General features: G+C 39.8%; 1 protein-coding gene across 1 annotated transcript; it reads right to left on the bottom strand.

Moving 5' to 3' along the window:
- Positions 1 to 1,101: 1,101 nt before the first annotated feature.
- On the bottom strand, positions 1,102 to 17,437 carry MBIP (MAP3K12 binding inhibitory protein 1). The gene is made up of 9 exons (XM_035109182.2): positions 17,225 to 17,437; positions 12,645 to 12,755; positions 10,552 to 10,773; positions 10,351 to 10,447; positions 7,514 to 7,579; positions 5,453 to 5,605; positions 4,241 to 4,338; positions 3,245 to 3,283; positions 1,102 to 1,596 (listed from the first exon to the last, which is right to left on the bottom strand). Exons 1-9 carry the CDS (start codon positions 17,354 to 17,356, stop codon positions 1,492 to 1,494), a joined length of 1,023 nt encoding a protein of 340 aa, XP_034965073.1. The 5' UTR covers positions 17,357 to 17,437; the 3' UTR covers positions 1,102 to 1,491.
- Positions 17,438 to 19,742: the final 2,305 nt, after the last annotated feature.

Raw genomic sequence — 19,742 nt, 5'->3', positions numbered from 1 at the left:
AAAGGCATCTGCAGGTAGGTAAGTAGTATAAATGTGGGGACGTTGTTTACCAATGCACAGGTGACAAATTAGGAGAACTAGTCTGTAGGTCTACTTCTGTGTAAATTCTGCAGTGAAGAGTGATTCCGTGAAGAATTACTATCCCATTTTCTTGGAAGTTCTATTGGCCATGTAACATTTAACATTACAAGGCAGATAATAAAAGTTTGTAATGATGAAGTATTTGTATTCCTCCAATAAACCCATCAGCTCAATTAAGCTAAGAAACTAGAGAATTGTTCAAGAGTAGGCTTGTCAAACAGTGAAAATCTAGACAGAAAAAGTTGTTCAGCTTTTCTGACAAATTCGCAAAATAAATAATAATAATAATAATAATAATAATAATAATAATAATAATAATAATAAATGAAGCTTCTGAGCTATTATGAGGGGAAATTGTCAAAAATGGCACTACTAACATCCGGATTTCCCCAGACATTTTTTTTTTCGGATTTCCACCCAGACGCTACTTCCAATTGCAGTATTCCAGATATGTCTGGGTAATTCTGGACGTATGGCAACCCTATTCAAGAGCACCACTGAGCTTTGTGGCCAAGACAGGCCTTTAACCAAGATTTGCCTAGTCCACAACAACCAACACTTTTCCTTGCTGTTAGTGCTCATTACCATAGCAGTAGTATTATTGATCACGACACTTATGAAAAATGTTTCCATTCTCCTCTTTAGAGGTCTTAAAGCAGAGGATGGATGGCAACCAATTAGGGATGTTGTAGTAGTGGCTGTCCCATACTAAAAGAGGGTTGGACGAGATGATCTTTTAGGTCACTAGTAACTCTTATGAGTCTATGATGTCAAGAAAAGACTGGCATCACACAGAGTTCAAAATGCGAAGGTAACTTGTGCGGAAAGAGTTAGTTCAACGTAACACAGTTGCTCTTCTTCTTCTTTTGAAATAGTCGTAACTTCTGTAAGCATTGAGTATTAACTCATGAATGAAACAGTATCAGTATATGTCAGTTAACCTTCCTACATCAAGAAATCCCTCATCCCATTAAATGCACCATGAAATTCCCAATGATACCCAGACCGCAGCAAGCTGGCTTAGTTTTTCTACATATTAACTCTTTATTTCACAAAGCTATACGAATTATATGAACAATCACATTTTGCACTATAGTCTTTGGGGTAAAACTATATTTAAAGAGGCGTTCTGATCCACAGGCATCACATACAAGATGTATGGTTTTCTTTTTCATTCATTGTTTCTACAGACCCTCCTTTCCATCAGAAGGGAAGAGACATTTACAATGCTACGTTTAAAAACATTCTTCATTTTGAAGAAAAAAAGTTCACTTGACCTAGGTTCCCAATAAGAATTTGACTGGTTCATATGTAATGTTTCATTTCCACAGGGTGCCTAGATAAACAGTACTTGGGCAGTCTAAAGGAGTTAAGTACACATGAAGGCACGATGAAGTCACATCACTGTACTCAAAGAAGCTGCTCGACAACCTTGGGCCTCCCGTCATTTGTTTTTCTCAGCAATGTTTGCTTAAGTGCATTGATCTTCTCATCAAGTTCAGCCAAAGAATAGTTCTGTCATTCAGGAAAAAAAGAGGTTAACATCTTGGATTTGTTGCATAAACATTTGAAACACTCTAGTTTCCCCCCGTTTTTTATAAAAAAAAGACCCTGTGCTGCTTTTCTTTTTGTTTATGCACTTTTACAACATAAAAGTATATATACACCATACAAGATTCATCGTTATCTCTTATCCTCAGACTTCCCAGTGCATCTCCCCTTGGCATTCTTGGCAGTCTTTTCTCGGCTGCTTATTCTACCGTATTATTCCACCCATCTTCATCTCAAATCTTCCTTCATTTAATGTGATCTGCTATTCCTATGTTCATTCCTACTTGTAGGTATCCTCTGAGATATTCTTCAAAACATTTTCACTTGTTTCGTGGCCATTGTTACTAATTCTGTGTATTCAATCAATTTATTCTGCCATATTTATTTTGCGGGTATCTCTTTTTCTTTCCATTTTTTTCGCATATACCACTCTAGCTGTGGCGGTTGCGTATGAAAAGAGATTGAGTGCTTTTTCAGGATCACTCCGTGCTGCTTTTCATGATAGAATCCAGAAAATCAGCATCTTATTCATGTTCAACCCACTCTTCTCATTGTATTTGCCAATTTCGCCGTTTTCGTTGAGGTTACATAAACCAGTTTCACTTTACATCAGATATGGTATGGCTTCTGAGGGTGCTGAAAAAATGTTAAACATACTTCACAGTATGAAGACTGCTTTTATATTGAAGTCTGGAGTCCAAAGTTAGACCACAGTTTTCTATTTCTGATGTAATAGGAAACTGCAGTTAAAGAAACCATACAACAAGCACCAAAGTTGGCATGTAAGGGAAGTCCCTGTGTGTAGGATGCTTATCACTGGCTTAATAAATCATGATTCACTATACATCTGAATTTCCCCTATGACTATGGTGGTAATTATGATGAAAACTCCTAATGTTTTTTAGCTAGGATAAGAATAATCAGAGAGAGAGAGGAAAAAGTTGTGGTGAATTTAGTTTGCTATCTATAAACTACCAAGAGGATTTCTGATATTCAGAAGTGAGATCCAGTGTAACCCTATGCACATTTACTTGGGAGTTAGGTGTAGATTTCACAGTGTACAAGGGAACTGAGTGAACACGCACAGGATTGTGCTGCTAGAGAACTTAGAAGGGCTGGTGCTTTGATTTTTTTAAAAAAAATTAAATCCTGTCTTAGGACAGCTTCAAATGTTTGTGGAATGCCATGTTTGGAGCTCCATACACCTATGGGAACACTGGATTTTGATTGCCATGAGGATTGGCTGGAATATGCGAGATGTTGGTCCCCAGAGATGTGAGATGTTAATGTTTCCCATGCAATCCAGCAGATTGGACTGAGAAGCAGATTTAAGCACTCCCCAAGGTGCCTGGAGCTATGATCATAGAAGGTTTTTTTGGCTGAGGCCACTGTGCCATATGAGTCCGTCCTATGTTTAAGCTTATGAAACAATGAAATATTTAACAGTGCTAAAATATATGCTAAGTTAACAGAGACAAAGAAAATGCACGTGTTGCGGAGTGGTTTCTGGTGCATCTATTCTAGCTTAAGCAAGCTGAGGGTAGAGGAATACCAAAGGTTATAAATCTCTGAATTTTTAATTGCAAGAAACAACCAGGTTAGCAGCACTCACTTGGTTTTGTTGGATTTTCCTTCTCTTGCCAGACAAATTCTGAAAAAAAAGATCAACCCAAAAGTCCAAATATAAGTAAAGCAGATTCTCTACTATGTTTCTTTTGTATTACAAAAATAATAAAGGACAATAATTTTTCCCCTCATCATAATGAAAGAGGCAGCAACCTAGAGCCGATCCTTCACACAGGGGCTTCCATTTTCTATTGCAGAGAAATGTGAGCACCTGAATCCTCTCCTATATAAAATTTGCTTACTCGCAATACTGCTAGGAGCACGTTATGCGCAAAAAGATGAGGAACCACCTGCATTGATGGACTATCAACATGTGGCCCCCCCTTTTTCCTCCAACAGCTGAGGTTGCACACACAGATATTAAATACTGCTGACCAGCTATGTACGAGTGGGTGCTGGATTCATTACTTCCCCAAACAGTGGCCCAGTGAGTTTTTAACCAACCCTAGCAGCTTGTGTGTGTCCTCTTTTAGACTGGAAAACCTGCCGGCAAAAAGCAAGCAAACCACAGAGGACTGTAGTCAGGCTTCATCCCTAATTTTCTGTATCCCGAGTCCTGGAATGTGTGTGTGTGTGTGTGTGTGTGTGTGTGTGTGTGTGTGTGTGTGTGCTTAAATCCAAATGAGTAAATTAGCTCTTGAGAAAACATTTTCACCTTTGTAAGAGGAAAATACTTTGTACAGTTTTAAAAAAACTAGTCTATCTTCCCAAAACAGCGCCTCATGACTTCTCCAGTGTGTACATAGAACATATCATATCTGCTGGTAGCCTAGCTGTCCTCAGTAGAGAGCATCTTGAAGAGATGTCCCTTCCAGAGAAATGAACAAGACAGACCATGGAGCTGTGAAAGTACAGCAGAAAACTCTGTGCCTGGAACAAAATGGCTAGACTGAAGTAACTGTTTTTTTTCTTTTTTTACTATAGAGAACCTCCACATACTTTGCTTTTTGTACCTTATTAAGCGCAACAGAGTTAGACTTACCACAGATTGAAAATATTCGGGAGACATTCCTTCCAATTCAAGAATCTTATCTTCCAGCTTTTTTATTCTTTGATAGATGTCTTTTGGCACTGGTCCACCTGTATTATGGGAGGGAGGGAGGGAGGGAGGGAGGGAGGGAGGGAGAGAGAGAGAGGAGATGATAGATATGAAAAACTAGCATAACTAGAAGCATTAAAGAAAATAAAACTTCAGTATAGTCTTTAAGATTAATCTCTCAACCAAGATGTGAACATAACCAAGGGTGCATAGGAGGGAAAACATACAACATTAAATAGCAATACTCTGGTGCCAAGACCTGCTGAATCCTAGCAAGGCAGGATTCCAAGATTGGGCTTGGGAAAGTGCATTGCTTATATACATGTGGTGATCCAGGGCTCTGAATGTGATTGCTAAAAAGACATAGGTTTAATATTTTGCTTTGTTTTTTAAAAATAAATCTCATCTTGTATTTTACTTCTTGTTCTTTGAAAATATAACTCTGTCCATTATGCTCCATCAAAGCAGAGTTAATGAAACCACTGTTCAGGATTTCTGCAAAGGGACCTTGACTACATTTATTGTTATGAGTTGTGACATTTTTTCCATCTGAAGAACTGTATGCCAGAGTCCTTACACTTCTACTTCAAAATTTTGTGGATGTACTGTACTGGAAGTGAAACATGATTAGCATGAAAAATAAAATGCACACATTTAGATTTGCAGACTATATATATATCCCCAAGAGTATAATTCCCCTCTTGGATATTTACAAGAACTTAGCGAGTTTTTCTTTCCATTCCTTATATTAGGAAGAGGCTAGTAATGAACAGCAAGCTGTCAGACAGCGGTCAACATGTAAACATGTCAAAGAACACCAGCCACTGAGTAGTGTATCCAACTAGACTGAACACCTGCACAAGTAATTCCTACAGATTTTTTTGGAGGGAGGGGACAAAATGAGAGAAGGAAATGCAATGCATAGTGCTTTCACATGAACAATTCTAATCCTTGTCCCATCATTCTTCAGCCAGGACACTCCCAAATTTTGAAGTCCAAAAGTAAGAAATATGACACTAGGGATAAAAGTGTAGCCTTCTCTATAGTTACACTCTGAATTTATACTTCTTGTGGTTTCTGCTCCACTGAATGACTCACAACTGAGGGCACGAATACACATTATTTGCATGCACAGATAACAAACTCTCTACAAACCTGTTTGCAGCCTTAAATGTGCTTCAATGTTCTGCAGCCTCTCTTCTACAGCCTGATTCCCACAATCACGAGAAAGGGAGTTAGCTTTATGACTGGAACCATGAGCACTGTCACTTCTAGTCTGGGGGCCGTAGGTGTTTACAACTCGAGAAACTAGGTTTAAGAAGTACAAGATGAATATTTTACACACATGGAAGGAACAAGCAAGGATTATCTGCTAAGAGAATACTTTTGACACTGCAATTTCATTAATTTCACTAGAAAAGTAAGCCCCACTGTGTTTAATAGGACTACTCCCAGGGCTGCTTCCTTAGTTAGAGAATATAATGCTAGCCAATCTCAATTTGCATTTGTCCCTAACTTAAACTGTAATGTTCCACATTCTACTCTGGTGGTGGCTAAACTGCACAAGACACCTAACTTCTGAATTCTTCAATTACCCCTCCTTACTCACTCAAATACTCCTGCTGTCTGTACACCTCATGCTGGGGAAAATAAATATGACTATCCCATGTGCTTTGCATTGTTCTTGTCATGTGCACAACTGTAGTGAGATTCTACTATACTAACCTAAAACACCTCCAATTAGAAATTGCATGGCAGAAGTTACTTTCAATGTGGCAAATTAGCAGCTATTAAGTACGAAAAAATTATGTGGTGCTCAGATTAATAGATCCTGCCAACCTAACAGTTCAAAAGCATGCCAAAGTACAAGTAGATAAATAGGTACCGCTCAGGCAGGAAGGTAAACGGCATTTCCGTGTGCTGCTCTGGTTCGCCAGAAGCGGCTTTGTCATGCTGGCCACATGACCTGGAAGCTGTACGCTGGCTCCCTCGGCCAGCGCAGCAACCCCAGTGTCGGTCACAACTGGACCTAATGGTCAGGGGTGCCTTTACCTTACAGATTAATGGAACTGACTCACCTGCTCTTCACCCCCCAAAAAAATACAATTAGCAGGAGTTCCAGACTCCCACAATAAACACTCCACAAAAGAGAGAAAGAGGGAGCAATATCATTTGATTCTCCGGACATGGCTAGAGAACAGCAATGGTCATTGCTGACCATTGACCATGCTGGTCAGGGCAGTGGGTGATGGGAAATTGGAGTCCAACAAGTTCTCCAGACAACTATTCTAGAGATTTACTCCTTGAACTTTTCACACTACCATCTTTATTTTTTTAAAAAGCTAGCCACTGATTTGTTTCTTTATTTACAACATTTATATTCCACTTTTCCTCAACAAGCCCAATGTGTTTAGCACCACCAAGTTAAATAGCCTAGCTTTTTATTTTAAATGGCAATAAAGGAGCTATAACTCACTAAAACAGGAGGGGGTGAAGGAGGGAGAACAAAACTATGAAAAATAATTTAATCACAGCAATTAAAACCACTTCAAAAGCGAAACAACCATTTATGGTCCAAAAGCTTTCCTAAAGAATAACTCTTCTGACCATTCCACAAAGGCAATTAGAGAATCAGTGATATGATAATGCAAGGCAACTTTCATCCAAAAGCCATTTTTCTACCACAGTAGCCACAGTCTTTTGTAAAATGCTGACAGTCTGATCACAAGCATACTTACTTCAAAACAAGTCCTGCTGAGTTCAATGGGATTTGTTTCCTAATAGGTGTGCTTAAAATCACAGCTGGATAATTTTTTTGAAATAATAGTAATAAAAAAAATCATCTCCCCAACCCAAGTTTCTAGCACTTGTTTCTGAAAAGCTAAATTTAATATAAAATGACAAACATTTCTAATGCAGCTGAACAAAGTGTCTGTCATTGGCTTAGAAAAGGAACAGATGCTGTAATCCCACAGCTCAGTTGGGAATTTTTTTTCTGAATAAATGTGCATTGGACTAGGTATATCGCCTCAATTGATGTCTCAGAGAGATCTTCCGTTATCAAGTGAATTTCTAGTTCAAGAGCTTAGAAAAACTGAGCAAGTTCTCTCTTGCCTATACTAATTGTATTGGCTCTTTTTTTTTATGGGGTTACTTTAAAGGAAAAATCCCTCATTAAATACACTGACAGATAATGATACAGTAAATAGTACTTACCCTTAACATGACTTTTGAATCCTGGGTAAGGTGTGAACACTGCATCAGTCCTGGCACAACTGTTTTCTAAGGGTGTTTTTAATAAGTGTTCATTAGTGCAGTCATTTAAAAAGCCCACACTTCACTCCAGAGGCTTAACAGAGCCAGCTAACATACCTAAATAAGATGCAGTATCCAATTATGTCATATTCTGAGTAGACCCACTGAAATCAATAGACTTTACTTAAAGTTACTGATTTCGTTCTATCTACCCCAAATATGACTAAAATTGGATTTCAACCTAAAAGCACAGATCACTCAATGTTCAAACCTGGTTTTACTTACTGTAGGCCAGATTACTGATATACAGATTACTGAGATTACTTTTTCTAGGGACAATAATAATATCCACATTTTAGGCTCTTAATGTTTAGCAGTTATTAACTATACCGTTCTATTAATATTTTAAAAAGTAAAAACCCCATTAACTCTTAACAAATGCCGATTTCCAGGAGCGCCCAGCTTTCAATGTTAAAAGATCTGGAACACATGTCAGAATTCTGTATAGGAAAGGTACAATCTAATATGTTCCAAGTGTGCAGTTTAGAGAGAGAGGAAGAAATATTGGCAATAATCCTGTGTCAAATATTTAGGATAAGGATAAGATGATTTGTTTTCCAATTAGACTTGTTTATATAATGATACTCTTATATGGAGTGAATCTATGGCTACTTTAATTGTTTGGGCAAGGCACTCATTTAAATAATTTATTCTTACTTATTTTAAAGATGGATACTTTCTAAAGTCATGTGTGACTTTAGAATTATATCATGTTTTCTGTTAAATGCCTTTGTAATAGGATGGATTAGTAAACACTTGGTTAAAACTAAACAAGTTTTAAAATTATACACACACACACTATAGATATAGATATGAAAAATCTGGTAAAAACCAAAGGTTTATTTTCTGAACGTTATCAAAACATAAGTTCCCACTGAACATAAATTTAGACTAGACTGGGAAAATATTTAAGCAGTGATATTATAGAATATTCATGTGAGTATGTATTTACACAAGAAATCAAGTATTCTATATCAACTAATTTAAGGGGAAATCACTTTAAAATCATGTGCAGGTGGTATACAGCACAAGGTAAATTGAGACAGATGCATTTAATACAAGACGATAGGCAGTGGAGATGCTGTGAGTTCTGCTGATGACTTTGATAACTGGTGGTTTGTTTTTTTGTTTTTGCTAAAATGTTTTATTTGGGGTCAGACTTTTTGCTATAATCAAGGAAATAAGAGGGCAAACTTATAATGCACCGGGTTATATAAAAATGATGTAAGATATGAATAGAGAAAAGTGGTAACTAACATGGTAATTACTGAAAAATTTGAAATTGTTTCCAAGTAGAGAACAGAAAAAACCTACTTAAGGCTGCAATTGTATAAACACTTTCCTGGAAGCAAGCCCACTGAACTTAAAGGAGACTTATTTATGAGTATATAGTACATGGATATTGTATATTGATGGTGAATCTTACACATTTCATAAGGTTTAAGAAGTGTGAAGAACATCTTTACCAACTTCCTTCTCGGTGGTGGCGCCTGCCCTGTGGAACGCCCTCCCAACAGATGTCAAAAAGGAAAACAACTACCAGACTTTTAGAAGACATCTGAAGGCAGCCCTGTTCAGGGAGGCTTTTAATGTTTAATAGATTACTGTGTTTTATTTTTCTGTTGGAAGCTGCCCAGAGTGGCTGGGGAAACCCAGCCAGATGGGCGGGGTATAAATTATTATTATTATTATTATTATTATTATTATTATTATTATTATTATTAACTGAATATGTCACCTTTTGGAAAAGACAATACAGTATGATCAAAATATTGAAATGGTTATTTGCCTTTCTTAAGATACTGAGGAATCTTGCTCTGTTTATAAAACTATGGAACTTGTGTTGCAGGCATATCACACATATGTATTATTGTTTGATTTTGATTTCATTCATGACATGATTCATGTGATTGCTGTATTCCATTTTTCTCATCTATTTTAATAATAGTTAAAAGCACAGGTGGAAAATTTTTCACTTTCAGAGTTGGGCCTTTAATATGCAGAAAGCAATACCACTGATGATGAAAGATGACTTGGGCAGTGGTATGATCTTGGTCACTGGTACAGAAAGAGAGAAATGTAGTTTCTGAGGGATGTGGTGTGTTGGACAAGTGATGGCCATGTATAAAATGGAAATATCAATGACAAGCTAAAGGACCTTAACAACCATCCTTATCTCCTTCAGTACATCTAAATGATTTAATCCGGAAGTTATAGTTCATCAAGAGCATACTTTTCTCCTCACATTTTAAGAATCATTACTACTGCACATTATTAAAACACTTTTATGATACGTTTCGGTGCACAGGTACTTGCACTAAAATGCAATCAGCAAGAAGAGAACAGTTTAAAAAACCCAGTAAACACTCCATTCATACCCCATATAGCTTTCCCCAAAATATTTTTAGAAAAGCCATATTCTTAGTTAAGGGTGCAGTCTAGAAATTATTTACACTTCTGTATGCCACTACAGTTATTGAGAATACCCTAGAATAAGAATTAGATTACACTGGAAATAAGTTCATTTGAAGTCACTGGGACTGAATTATAAATGAGTACACATCAGGATGTTATAAACTAAGACTCCCTTTACATTTTGCCTAACCGATGCCTTTTACATGGTTAATTATTTAACATTGCCCTTTTTCCAATATTTTTTTTAAAAAGCTGTTCAAATAATAGGGGAAGAGATCATACTTTAAAAGGATAAGAAAATTAAACCAAAAGTGGACAGCTACCTTGATTACAATCGATAACATTGCAAAATTCTCTGACATTGTTTTCATTGATCTCAGCTTGCTTCCTTTCAATGAAGGCTGATATTCGTCTTTGAATCTGTAGGTGACAGGGACAACTTGTATTTAGATTTCATTATTTCCATTCAAAATAGGGGGGTGGTCTAGTTTTTTTGGGGGGGAAGTGGCCAAAGACTCACTCACTTCAGCTTTCCCAGCTTTTATTTGGACTACTTCTGGGTCAAAATCAACATGAGCCTCTTTCAGGCTTGCAGAATCAAAAGCTGCATGTGTCACTTCCATCTGGGAGTCTTTTTCTATTACATTTGAATTAGTCTCACACTTTCCACCTTCTGTCTTACTGGAATCATCAACGGGTACAGTGCTTTCTTCTTTAATCAAAGACTGGAGTTTTTCTATAAATGGCTAAGCAAAAGAAAGAAGGGGGAGAGAGAGATGGGATTCAAACTGACAGAACACTTTTTCTTAACTGGAATCTCTAAAACAAGCTTCTTAAAATAATTGTAGAGGCCATATGCCATCACCTTTGTGTACATAATCCAATCAAACTAGAATTAAAATACAACATCTCTAAGTGTCACTGCCCTTTCGATCAGTGCCTTTTGCTAATCTGCGTATTAAAAAAAAAAAAACCTCTGGAGGGTCCAGACTATCTGAGAAAATCTGCCTGTTACTCATCTGTTTTGTACCAAATCAAAGCAGCACCCTTTGGCACCAATGCCACTTAATTTACATGCCATTCAAATGCTTACCCAGAGCATTAAGGCTTAAGTATTTTTCCTCCTTAACATGAGAGCCAAGACTCTCATTCTGTTAAAGCTCTTGCTTTAACACTACATCACTGGCAGCATCTCCACTTGAAAGGCAGCCACCCAAAATGCATGAGAGAATACAAACATTGTACTCCAGGCTCATGCATCTCCCAAAAACAGCCAAGAACCAGAGAAGCAAAATAAATGCACCTTATTTTTCTCATCATTAAAAAAAAAGCCCTATTTATATCCTTTGCATTTTCTATGCAGTGTCTTACAACAAAATGAACCCAAATACAAGTTAGCTCATCCATTCTTCTGTTATGCTTTTAAAGAACCTGCAATAAAAGGGCTAGACAGCAACCCAGCAAAAAACAGTACTTGCAAAACACGCGAACAATCAAAAACTATGAAGTGATTTACAACATCAGCAATTCCCCCACTTCCATTTAATTGAGCTTAATGTTTATTCCTTATTTGGAGCTACAAAATTAGGATTTTACACCAATGCTATTAATAGAAATACTTTGGTTGGCACTATCAAATTGTTTGAAAAAAAACAGTAACAAAATAATAACCCTCACTTACAATATTATTAGTTCTCATACTAAGAAACAATTGAATGAGAGCACTTGTTGTGATCACTGCCTTGCAAGTTCTTTTCTTTTCTTTAAAAAAAAGCTTTTCATGTATGCATTATTTAGAATGATGGCACAATCATCTGGGAATTTCTGCTATACAAGCCCCCACAAAGACAGACCGGAAATGAACCAACATCATTCTGTTTTATTCCCAAGAGAACTTGCAAAGGAGATGTTGTGACAGGCCACACCTCAGTTTAATATATTCTCATCGTGGTATCACACAGACACCACAAGAACTGTGCTAGCATGCAATCCAAAATGAAATCCAAAAACAAGGAACAAGGCAAGTAGTGCAACTTCACATTAATAATGGTTTTAAAATGTCAAATGAACAGGGTAACACAGAGCAACTGGTTACTTGACAAGATGAAAGATTAAATATCTAAGAAGTTACTTTGGGGGGGGGGAGAGAATCTGTGCTGGAGATATGGTTAATTGCAGACACACACACCAGGATGCATCATGCTGGGATAATGCCACTTCTTGATCCACTGAAAGCACTCTACGAACCGCGGAACTCACCCAACGCATGGAATCATTATCATAGCATGACACACACCTGCCGTGTTATTGCTTAATTATAACCCACCACAGATGGAAATGTACTGCATTTACAATGGAAGTGTAGAAATCAACAGGACTGCATTTGCGCAATCTACTTATCCACAGTAGTTTGCAATGCTATTCCCACAATCCTTCTGATAATTGTTTTAAGGTAACAGGTTTAAATCTTTTAGAAAGCACAGTGGAACCTCAGGTGTTCAATACAGTAAGATGCACCATTTCCTTACACAGCAGCCCGAACTGCTGAGCTGAGATTCTGCATTTAAGGATTACTCTGAGACAGCTGAGTTTTTAAAGTTCCAATAAAAAAAATTACCTGTAAGCCTGATATATGCTGCTGCAGAGCAGTAAAGAGCAACGCAGGTGATGTACTTTGAAGCTTGCCCCAGTCGATGTTAATTTTCACCACATCTTCTCCAATATTAAGCTTCAAAAGTGAAACAAATCATGTCACAAGAGGGCTTCAACACAACAGCCCTTCCAACCACAAACAGCCTAAGAGTTAAACGGGAATTTCACATCAGTCGAAAGCATCAAGAACAGAGGAATCTGCAGGTTAATCAACTCAAGTTTTAAAACCATCATGTTCTAAGGTAAAATAAAAAAAATTCTTCAGTAGCACACGAAAGCTCATACCAAAATAAAAACTTAGTTGGTCTTTAAGGTGCTACTGAAGGAATTTTTTTATTTTGCTTCGACTCAGACCAACATGGCTACCTACCTGTAACATGTTCTAAGGTGACATTCTAATGAGCACATGTGACAGTTAACTGCATAGATTTCAATTACCGGTAGTTACTGCAGTTTTATTTTTCCTGCTAAAAAATTACTGCCATTTTGAGTCTAGAAACTTAACTCCCTGTTCCTGAACATCATTGCTTTTGAGGATTTTTCAATATTCTTACCTCAGGCATGCCCTATTTATGCTATATGTAAATACAGTGGTGGAATTTGGTCAGGAGTTTAACAACTTGGGACACATTATTTGTGGTTTCCACCAGTGTTTTCCCTCAACTGAAATATTTAGTACACTCTGAGCACTTTGGGGTGAAGGGTTTTCCAATATTATGAGCAACAGTGCGGCAGGCAGAAGCTGCCTAGGAAACCAGGAGCCATTTAAGATATTATTTCCAAGCCCAAGGGAAAATATGCCACTTTTTTCTACATATAAAAGAGATATGTTCTTCAAAGGACTGAAGCTTATATAAATATTGAAATTTTCTGCTATGGCATAATTGTGCACTTATTAGGTAGCAGGAATTACTAGTGTCATTTTAATTATGATGTGCAAAATTCTTGGATATAATCCTGCACGTGTTGATGATTTCAGTCTCATATTTTAAGTAGTCATAATTTTTGCGCTGCATAATAATAATAATATTTTTATTATTTATAGCCCACCCATCTGGTTGGGTTTCCCCAGCCACTCTGGGCAGCTCCCAACAGAACACTAAACAGAATAAAACTTCAAATACAGAGGTACCTCTACTTACGAATTTAATGCGTTCCGAACGCACATTTGTAAGTCGAAAAAAAATTGTAAATCGAATCCCATAGGAATGCATTGGGAGAAAAAAATCGCAAGTAAAAGCAACCCTATCTAAAAATTCGTAAGTAGAAAAAATCCTATCTAAACCGCATCCAAGATGGCGGACGGAGCTCCATTCGTAAGTAGAAACATTCGTAAGTAGAGGTACCACTGTATTAAAAACTTCCCTAAAAAGGGCTGCCTTCAGATGTCTGATGGGAAAGCGTTCCACAGGGTGGGTGCCACTACTGAGAAGGCCCTCTGCCTGGGTTCCTGTAACTTCACTTCTCTCAGTGAGGGAACTGCCAGAAGGCCCTCGGCCTATATATATTTGAATATTACTAACTTTTAAAATAAAAGATGTGGAAGCAGTTGATGCTCCCATTTTCACTTTCACCCATGCCTTGTACAACTTTTTCATATGTTCTGCTTCTCCCACAGATGCCCTTGGGAGTTCAGAAGATGTTCTCAAAATATGGGGATATGGTCAGTACTAATAGTGGCTATTTCCTATTTTAAAATAATGACACACACACACACACACACACACACACACATAACCTATTTGAAAATATTTCATTGAAATTTTTAATTTCAACTGAGGCCACAAAAAGTGGGAGATTTTTACAAAATTATTTACACTGGTTTCCTCCCGCAGACATTACTTTATTTAGCACTTTTAGGTTGCAATTCTATAAACACTATAAGTCAGGCTTCCTCAACCTCTGCCCTCCAGATGTTTTGAGACTACAATTCCCATAATCCCTGGCCACTGGTCCTGCTAGCTAGGAACCATGGGAGTTGTAGGCCAAAAACATCTGGAGGGCGGAGGAAGAGGAAGCTTGCTTTAAATGAATTCCTATCCCTCCCCCGCCCCATGTGGGGAAGGGCCATAATTCAGTGGCAGAACATCTGCTTTGCACCCAGAAGGACCCTGGTTCAATTCCTGGAAGCTCCAGATAGGTCTGAAACCCTGGGGAGCTGCTGTCAGTCAATGTAGACAATGAAAAGGTAAAGGGACCCCTGGCCGTTAGGTCCAGTCGTGACCAACTCGGGGGTTGCGGCACTCATCTCGCGTTATTGGCCGAGGGAGCCGGCGTACAGCTTCCAGGTCATGTGGCCAGCATGACAAAGCCGCTTCTGGCGAACCACAGCAGCACACGGAAACGCCGTTTACTTTCCCGCCAGAGCAGTACCTATTTATCTACTTGCACTTTGACGTGCTTTCGAACTGCTAGGTTGGCAGGAGCTTGGATCGAGCAACGGGAGCTCACCACATCGCAGGGACTCGAACCACCGACCTTCTGATCAGCAAGCCCTAGGCTCTGTGGTTTAACCCACAGCGCCACCTGCGAACGTAGACAATATTGAGCTAGAATAGACCAATGATCTGACTTAGTATAGGGTACCTTCCAGTGTTCCTATGATGACTGGGTGGGCAATATGTTAGAATGGCATATACATGTCCCTCTGCTGGCTTCTACCAGCAGTAGAAAGGTAAAATCCCTAACACAGTATTACTGGGCAGTTTTTGACGGGATGGATCCCCTGAGGGACTAATTCTCAGGCTCTTCAGCTGTGCCAGCCCAGACTTCACTTTGCATAAATAAAAATTACAGAAACCAGTCCCCCAGTTGTCTGTCAAAGCAGCAGGGCTTGGGATGCAACAACGGATCCACCACATTGCTTTTCCCTACACTTAAGGTTGCTGTAAGCCGAGTTAAAACCCACCAATGTCAATGGGACTTACTTCTGAGCAGATATGTTTAGGATTAAACTACCAATGTTGAAAATTGTTTACAATCTTCATTGCAAATGAAACAATATTTTTATAATACCATCTTAAGAGAAGGGGAACAGATGATGATATATGGCCAAGGCTACAAAATAAATCCAAAACAGCAATGAAGACTTGAGCCGATATTTCCCAGATCTAAATCTAATCCTTTATCCATTGGAGAAAATGCCACTTCAAAAAGCCAGACAACTAGTTCCCATCTAACTAATTTCCACCCACTTCATGTAGTTTAACAAAAGACGTAACATGACACTGTTTATTGACTCTGATCAATTTCTATTTCCTCCTTAAAGTTCCTTGATCAAACCACTTCTAGAAACTATAGCTACTGAATCTTTTAATTATCTGTCTCTTTAATAGATCCTTTCCGCATTGTAAAGAATTCTTATGGCTTCTCTCTTGATCCTCTCCCACTTTTAACTCACTTTTTTAAAAAATTTGGACACTAGAAGTGAAACAACATTCAAGCAGCCATCTTACCATCAATGCAGGTAAAAATAAACCATTTATCTACTCCTCAATCAATATGTGCTTCTGTTTAATTGAAATGCATGTAAATGCTCAAGGATGCAAGAGAAGATTTTGAGGAGAGGCCTGTATTTGTTACATGTTACCTAGGTTAATAGCAGAGGTTTTTTAAGAGTCATTGTAACACAAGCCTTAAAACAAGAGATTCCTATCCTTTAGAAAGGCAGGCTGTAAAATGTGTGTTTGTAGGCATTTAAAAGGTGATAAAAAGGCAATTACAGAATGCTGAGTTTCACATGGGAGTTTTGCTCCCCTTCCTTACAATATGTAAACTCAGTTCTTCAGCTACTTACATTTGTTCACTGCAGATAGACTGTTTGTATGTCGGCCACCCATGTGCCAGTGTCACACAAGTCAAAATAATGAAGGTTATTATAAAAAAGAGTGGAAGGAGAGGAACAGCCATATACAAAATAGGTTCCCAAATTTGCAGATTTACATTACACACTGGTAAGTGGGGGTGGGGGTGGAAAGCGCAATGTACCAAATGCATCAAAGAAAAACCGGAGCCTAAAAAGCTAAATGAAATATATGAAAGCAACACCCCACTAGGAAAAACGTGAGGATTAAAACGTCCCTTGTAATCCTATTGATTTCCGTGGGGCATGCATGTCAGCAACAACAATAATCGAGGGCGGCAAGAGATTCCTGCGGAAATCAATAGCAGTTGCTTCCAAGTAGTAGCAAGCTTAGGTTTGGTAAGCTCGGTTCGATGCTCAGATACGCGAAGCGTGATGCAGAAAACGTGGGAAGGGAGCCCTGAAGCACTAGCTAGGCTTAATAATAAGCTCTTTTCCTTGGAGAGACTCCTTAAACTATTTTAGCACGATTGTCTCGTACAGATACACGTCTTTCGGGAAACTTGTGCAGCGAGATCGGAACTGGGTGTCGGGGCCGACCTTTTATTCCCCCCCTTTTAGATAAGCCCCCCCCCCTTTCGAGGATGTTTCCACGGCGGCAACTGCCCCTCAATCCCTCCTGCCTCCGACTCCGCCGCCCTACGCGGCTGCTGCTGCGCTGGCTCCCTCCCCGCAAAACTAACCTGCCCCACCAGCGCCGGCAGCGAGCGCAGGGCGCCTCTCAAGACCTCTCCGGCTGCCTCCTCGGAGGAGTCCCCTAGCGGGGCGGAGACCTCGGGCGGGACGGAGTCGGCCTGTCCCGCGACGGAGGCCATAACAGCCGCCCACAACAAACAGCCCCGGGCGCGGCGTTGGCGGCGGGGGCCATGCCTCTCCTTCCCTCCGCCCCTCGCGCCTTGTCGCTCGGGAATGACGGAGGAAGGCTCGCCTCCGGAGCGGCTTCAGGGCCCCGCCCACTCACGTGACCGATGGGTCTCGGGAAGGACGGAGATGCTGCGCTTCTGAGGCGCGGTGTCTTTCCGGGTGCGGCTCCTGCTGGTCGCTGCGTAAACGCGGTCCTTCTCAAGAGGCCTTTGCTCCCCACCAGCTGATGTCTGAGGTGCGCAACAGCCGCTTTGATCGTTGCCAAACGTGGCTGCGTTGAGAAGCATCTGGAAAAGGAGATGTTTGAATTGTAGGGTTGGAAGGTGTCCCATGGGTTATCTCGTCCAACCTCATGCAATGCAGGACTCTTTCACCCAACGTGGGGCTCGAACCCACGACCCTGGGGTTTAGAGTCTCGTGCTCTACCGACTGAGCTATCCAGTGAAGCGTTTTTGGGTGGGTGGGTGGGTGGGACAGGACACTGCCCTGAGCAGCTTACAATCCAGGGATTCACGTGGGGACAGCAGCTGAGTGAAAAGAAGATCACGTGTGTTCAGTGCCTGTTACACAACAGTCCGCTTGAGCAAAGTCAGAGTAAGGGCTGAGTGCTAAGGTTCATGCCTTAAGCAGATGACTAAATGTAAGCCTTTCATAAAGAACTCAAGTTGAATACTATGCAAATATAATTTGCTGTTCGTTTAAAATTTTAAAGGCAAGTAGCATTTAGATTCTGTCCCACCTGCTCCCTCCTTGCAGAATCTACACAGGATTTGATGCTGAGCTTCCCCGGTTCTTCAAAAATAAAGCTTCACATGGAGAGCGGGGGAGAGAACTCGGCATCCACCTAGAGCAGCAGGCTACATCTTTACACCACTGTTTCACTCCTTAACAACAGAAGAAAGGCTCTGCTGGTTGTTAGCTCTTGCACCGCTACTGCCATGAAGAGAGAAGTGCATGCAAGGGTTTAGGAGCTCAGGATCCTAGGATGCTGCTTTATACTGAGTTGGACCAGTTGACCATCTAGCTCAGTATTGCCTACACTGACCGGCAGTAACCCCTGGTTTCCCAACAGGGAATCTTTTCCAGCCCTAGTTGGCAATGTCAGGGACTTAACCTGGGATATTCTGCATGCAAAAGATGCAAGAAGCCCTTCCACAGTGCTCTTCATTGACTTGGGGCATTAACATTATGAAAAGTATTTATCTATATCCTGCCTTTCTCCCACTGCAGGACCCAAGGTAGCTCACAGCAGAAATTAAAACAGAACTAACACACACACACACACACACACAGAGAGAGAGAGAGAGAGAGAGAGAGAGAGAATAAATACAAATATTAAAAAACGGCAATAACCCTATTACTGTAAAAACATTTAAAAACACACCCAAAGATAGCACAAGATCCACCCTCAGAAGTTGCTGCCAATTTGTCGGAACAAAGAGGTATTTGCCTGCTGGCAAAAGGAAAGCAGAAAGGAGTTGAGTTGGACAATCTGGGAGCAGCCACCAAGCATGCCTGTGAAGGTGGCAGGACCATGAGAAAGGCAGAACCAGAAGAAGGCTCATGCAGGGAGCTGCAGTCTTTAGCTTGAGCCCAAGCTGTATATACATGGTCTTTTCCTTCATGCATGTCTCTCTATTGCAGGCCTCTTGCCATGCAGAGGGAGAATTAAGCCCCAAACACCACACAAAGCAGCCCTCTGAAATGTGTGGACAGAGACACCTGGATTTATATAGTGCCTAGCACACAGCTGGTTTTAAATAAAGGTTATATGTATACAGTATATTACATTTTTTAAAATGTAAATAACAGCCTTGGGACTGGAGGGTACGGTGAGGAGGGGAAAGATTTACTTTCCCACCCACAGTTTGCAGCTGTTTTTTCAAGGGAAGCCTCTACTGGTGCCAGTGGGAACTTCTTTGGAAATGCAAGTATGGCTTTGGAGAAGTGATTAAAATTGGGATCCTAGCAGGAAGTGAACACATTAAACAACAACTCTCACCTCAAGCTTCACCTCCAGTGCCATTTACATTATATAAAAAAACATGCTGTTAAAAGCTACATCCATGAAGTGTTTTGAACTTTCAGAAAAGGTTCTATAAATGATGGGCATTTTTATCCTGTATCATGTAAAAATGATAAATAAGTGCTTGGACTTACTTCTAAACACAAGGGTTTTTGCCCTTGTTTGTCAGGGTCAATAGATTCTACTCCCGGAACACCACAAGTGCAAACTTTACACTGCTACCCACTTGCTTCTTTTCAAAAAAGTGTATCTGTCTCTTTATAATCCCCCCCAATTTATATTACACCATTCTTCCATCATGGAACCCTGGC

This window comes from Zootoca vivipara, chromosome 1 (assembly GCF_963506605.1).
Source record: "Zootoca vivipara chromosome 1, rZooViv1.1, whole genome shotgun sequence".
Taxonomy (NCBI): Eukaryota; Metazoa; Chordata; class Lepidosauria; order Squamata; family Lacertidae; genus Zootoca; species Zootoca vivipara.
Note: the sequence above shows the minus strand (reverse complement) of the source record. Positions and strands in the feature narration are given on the sequence as shown.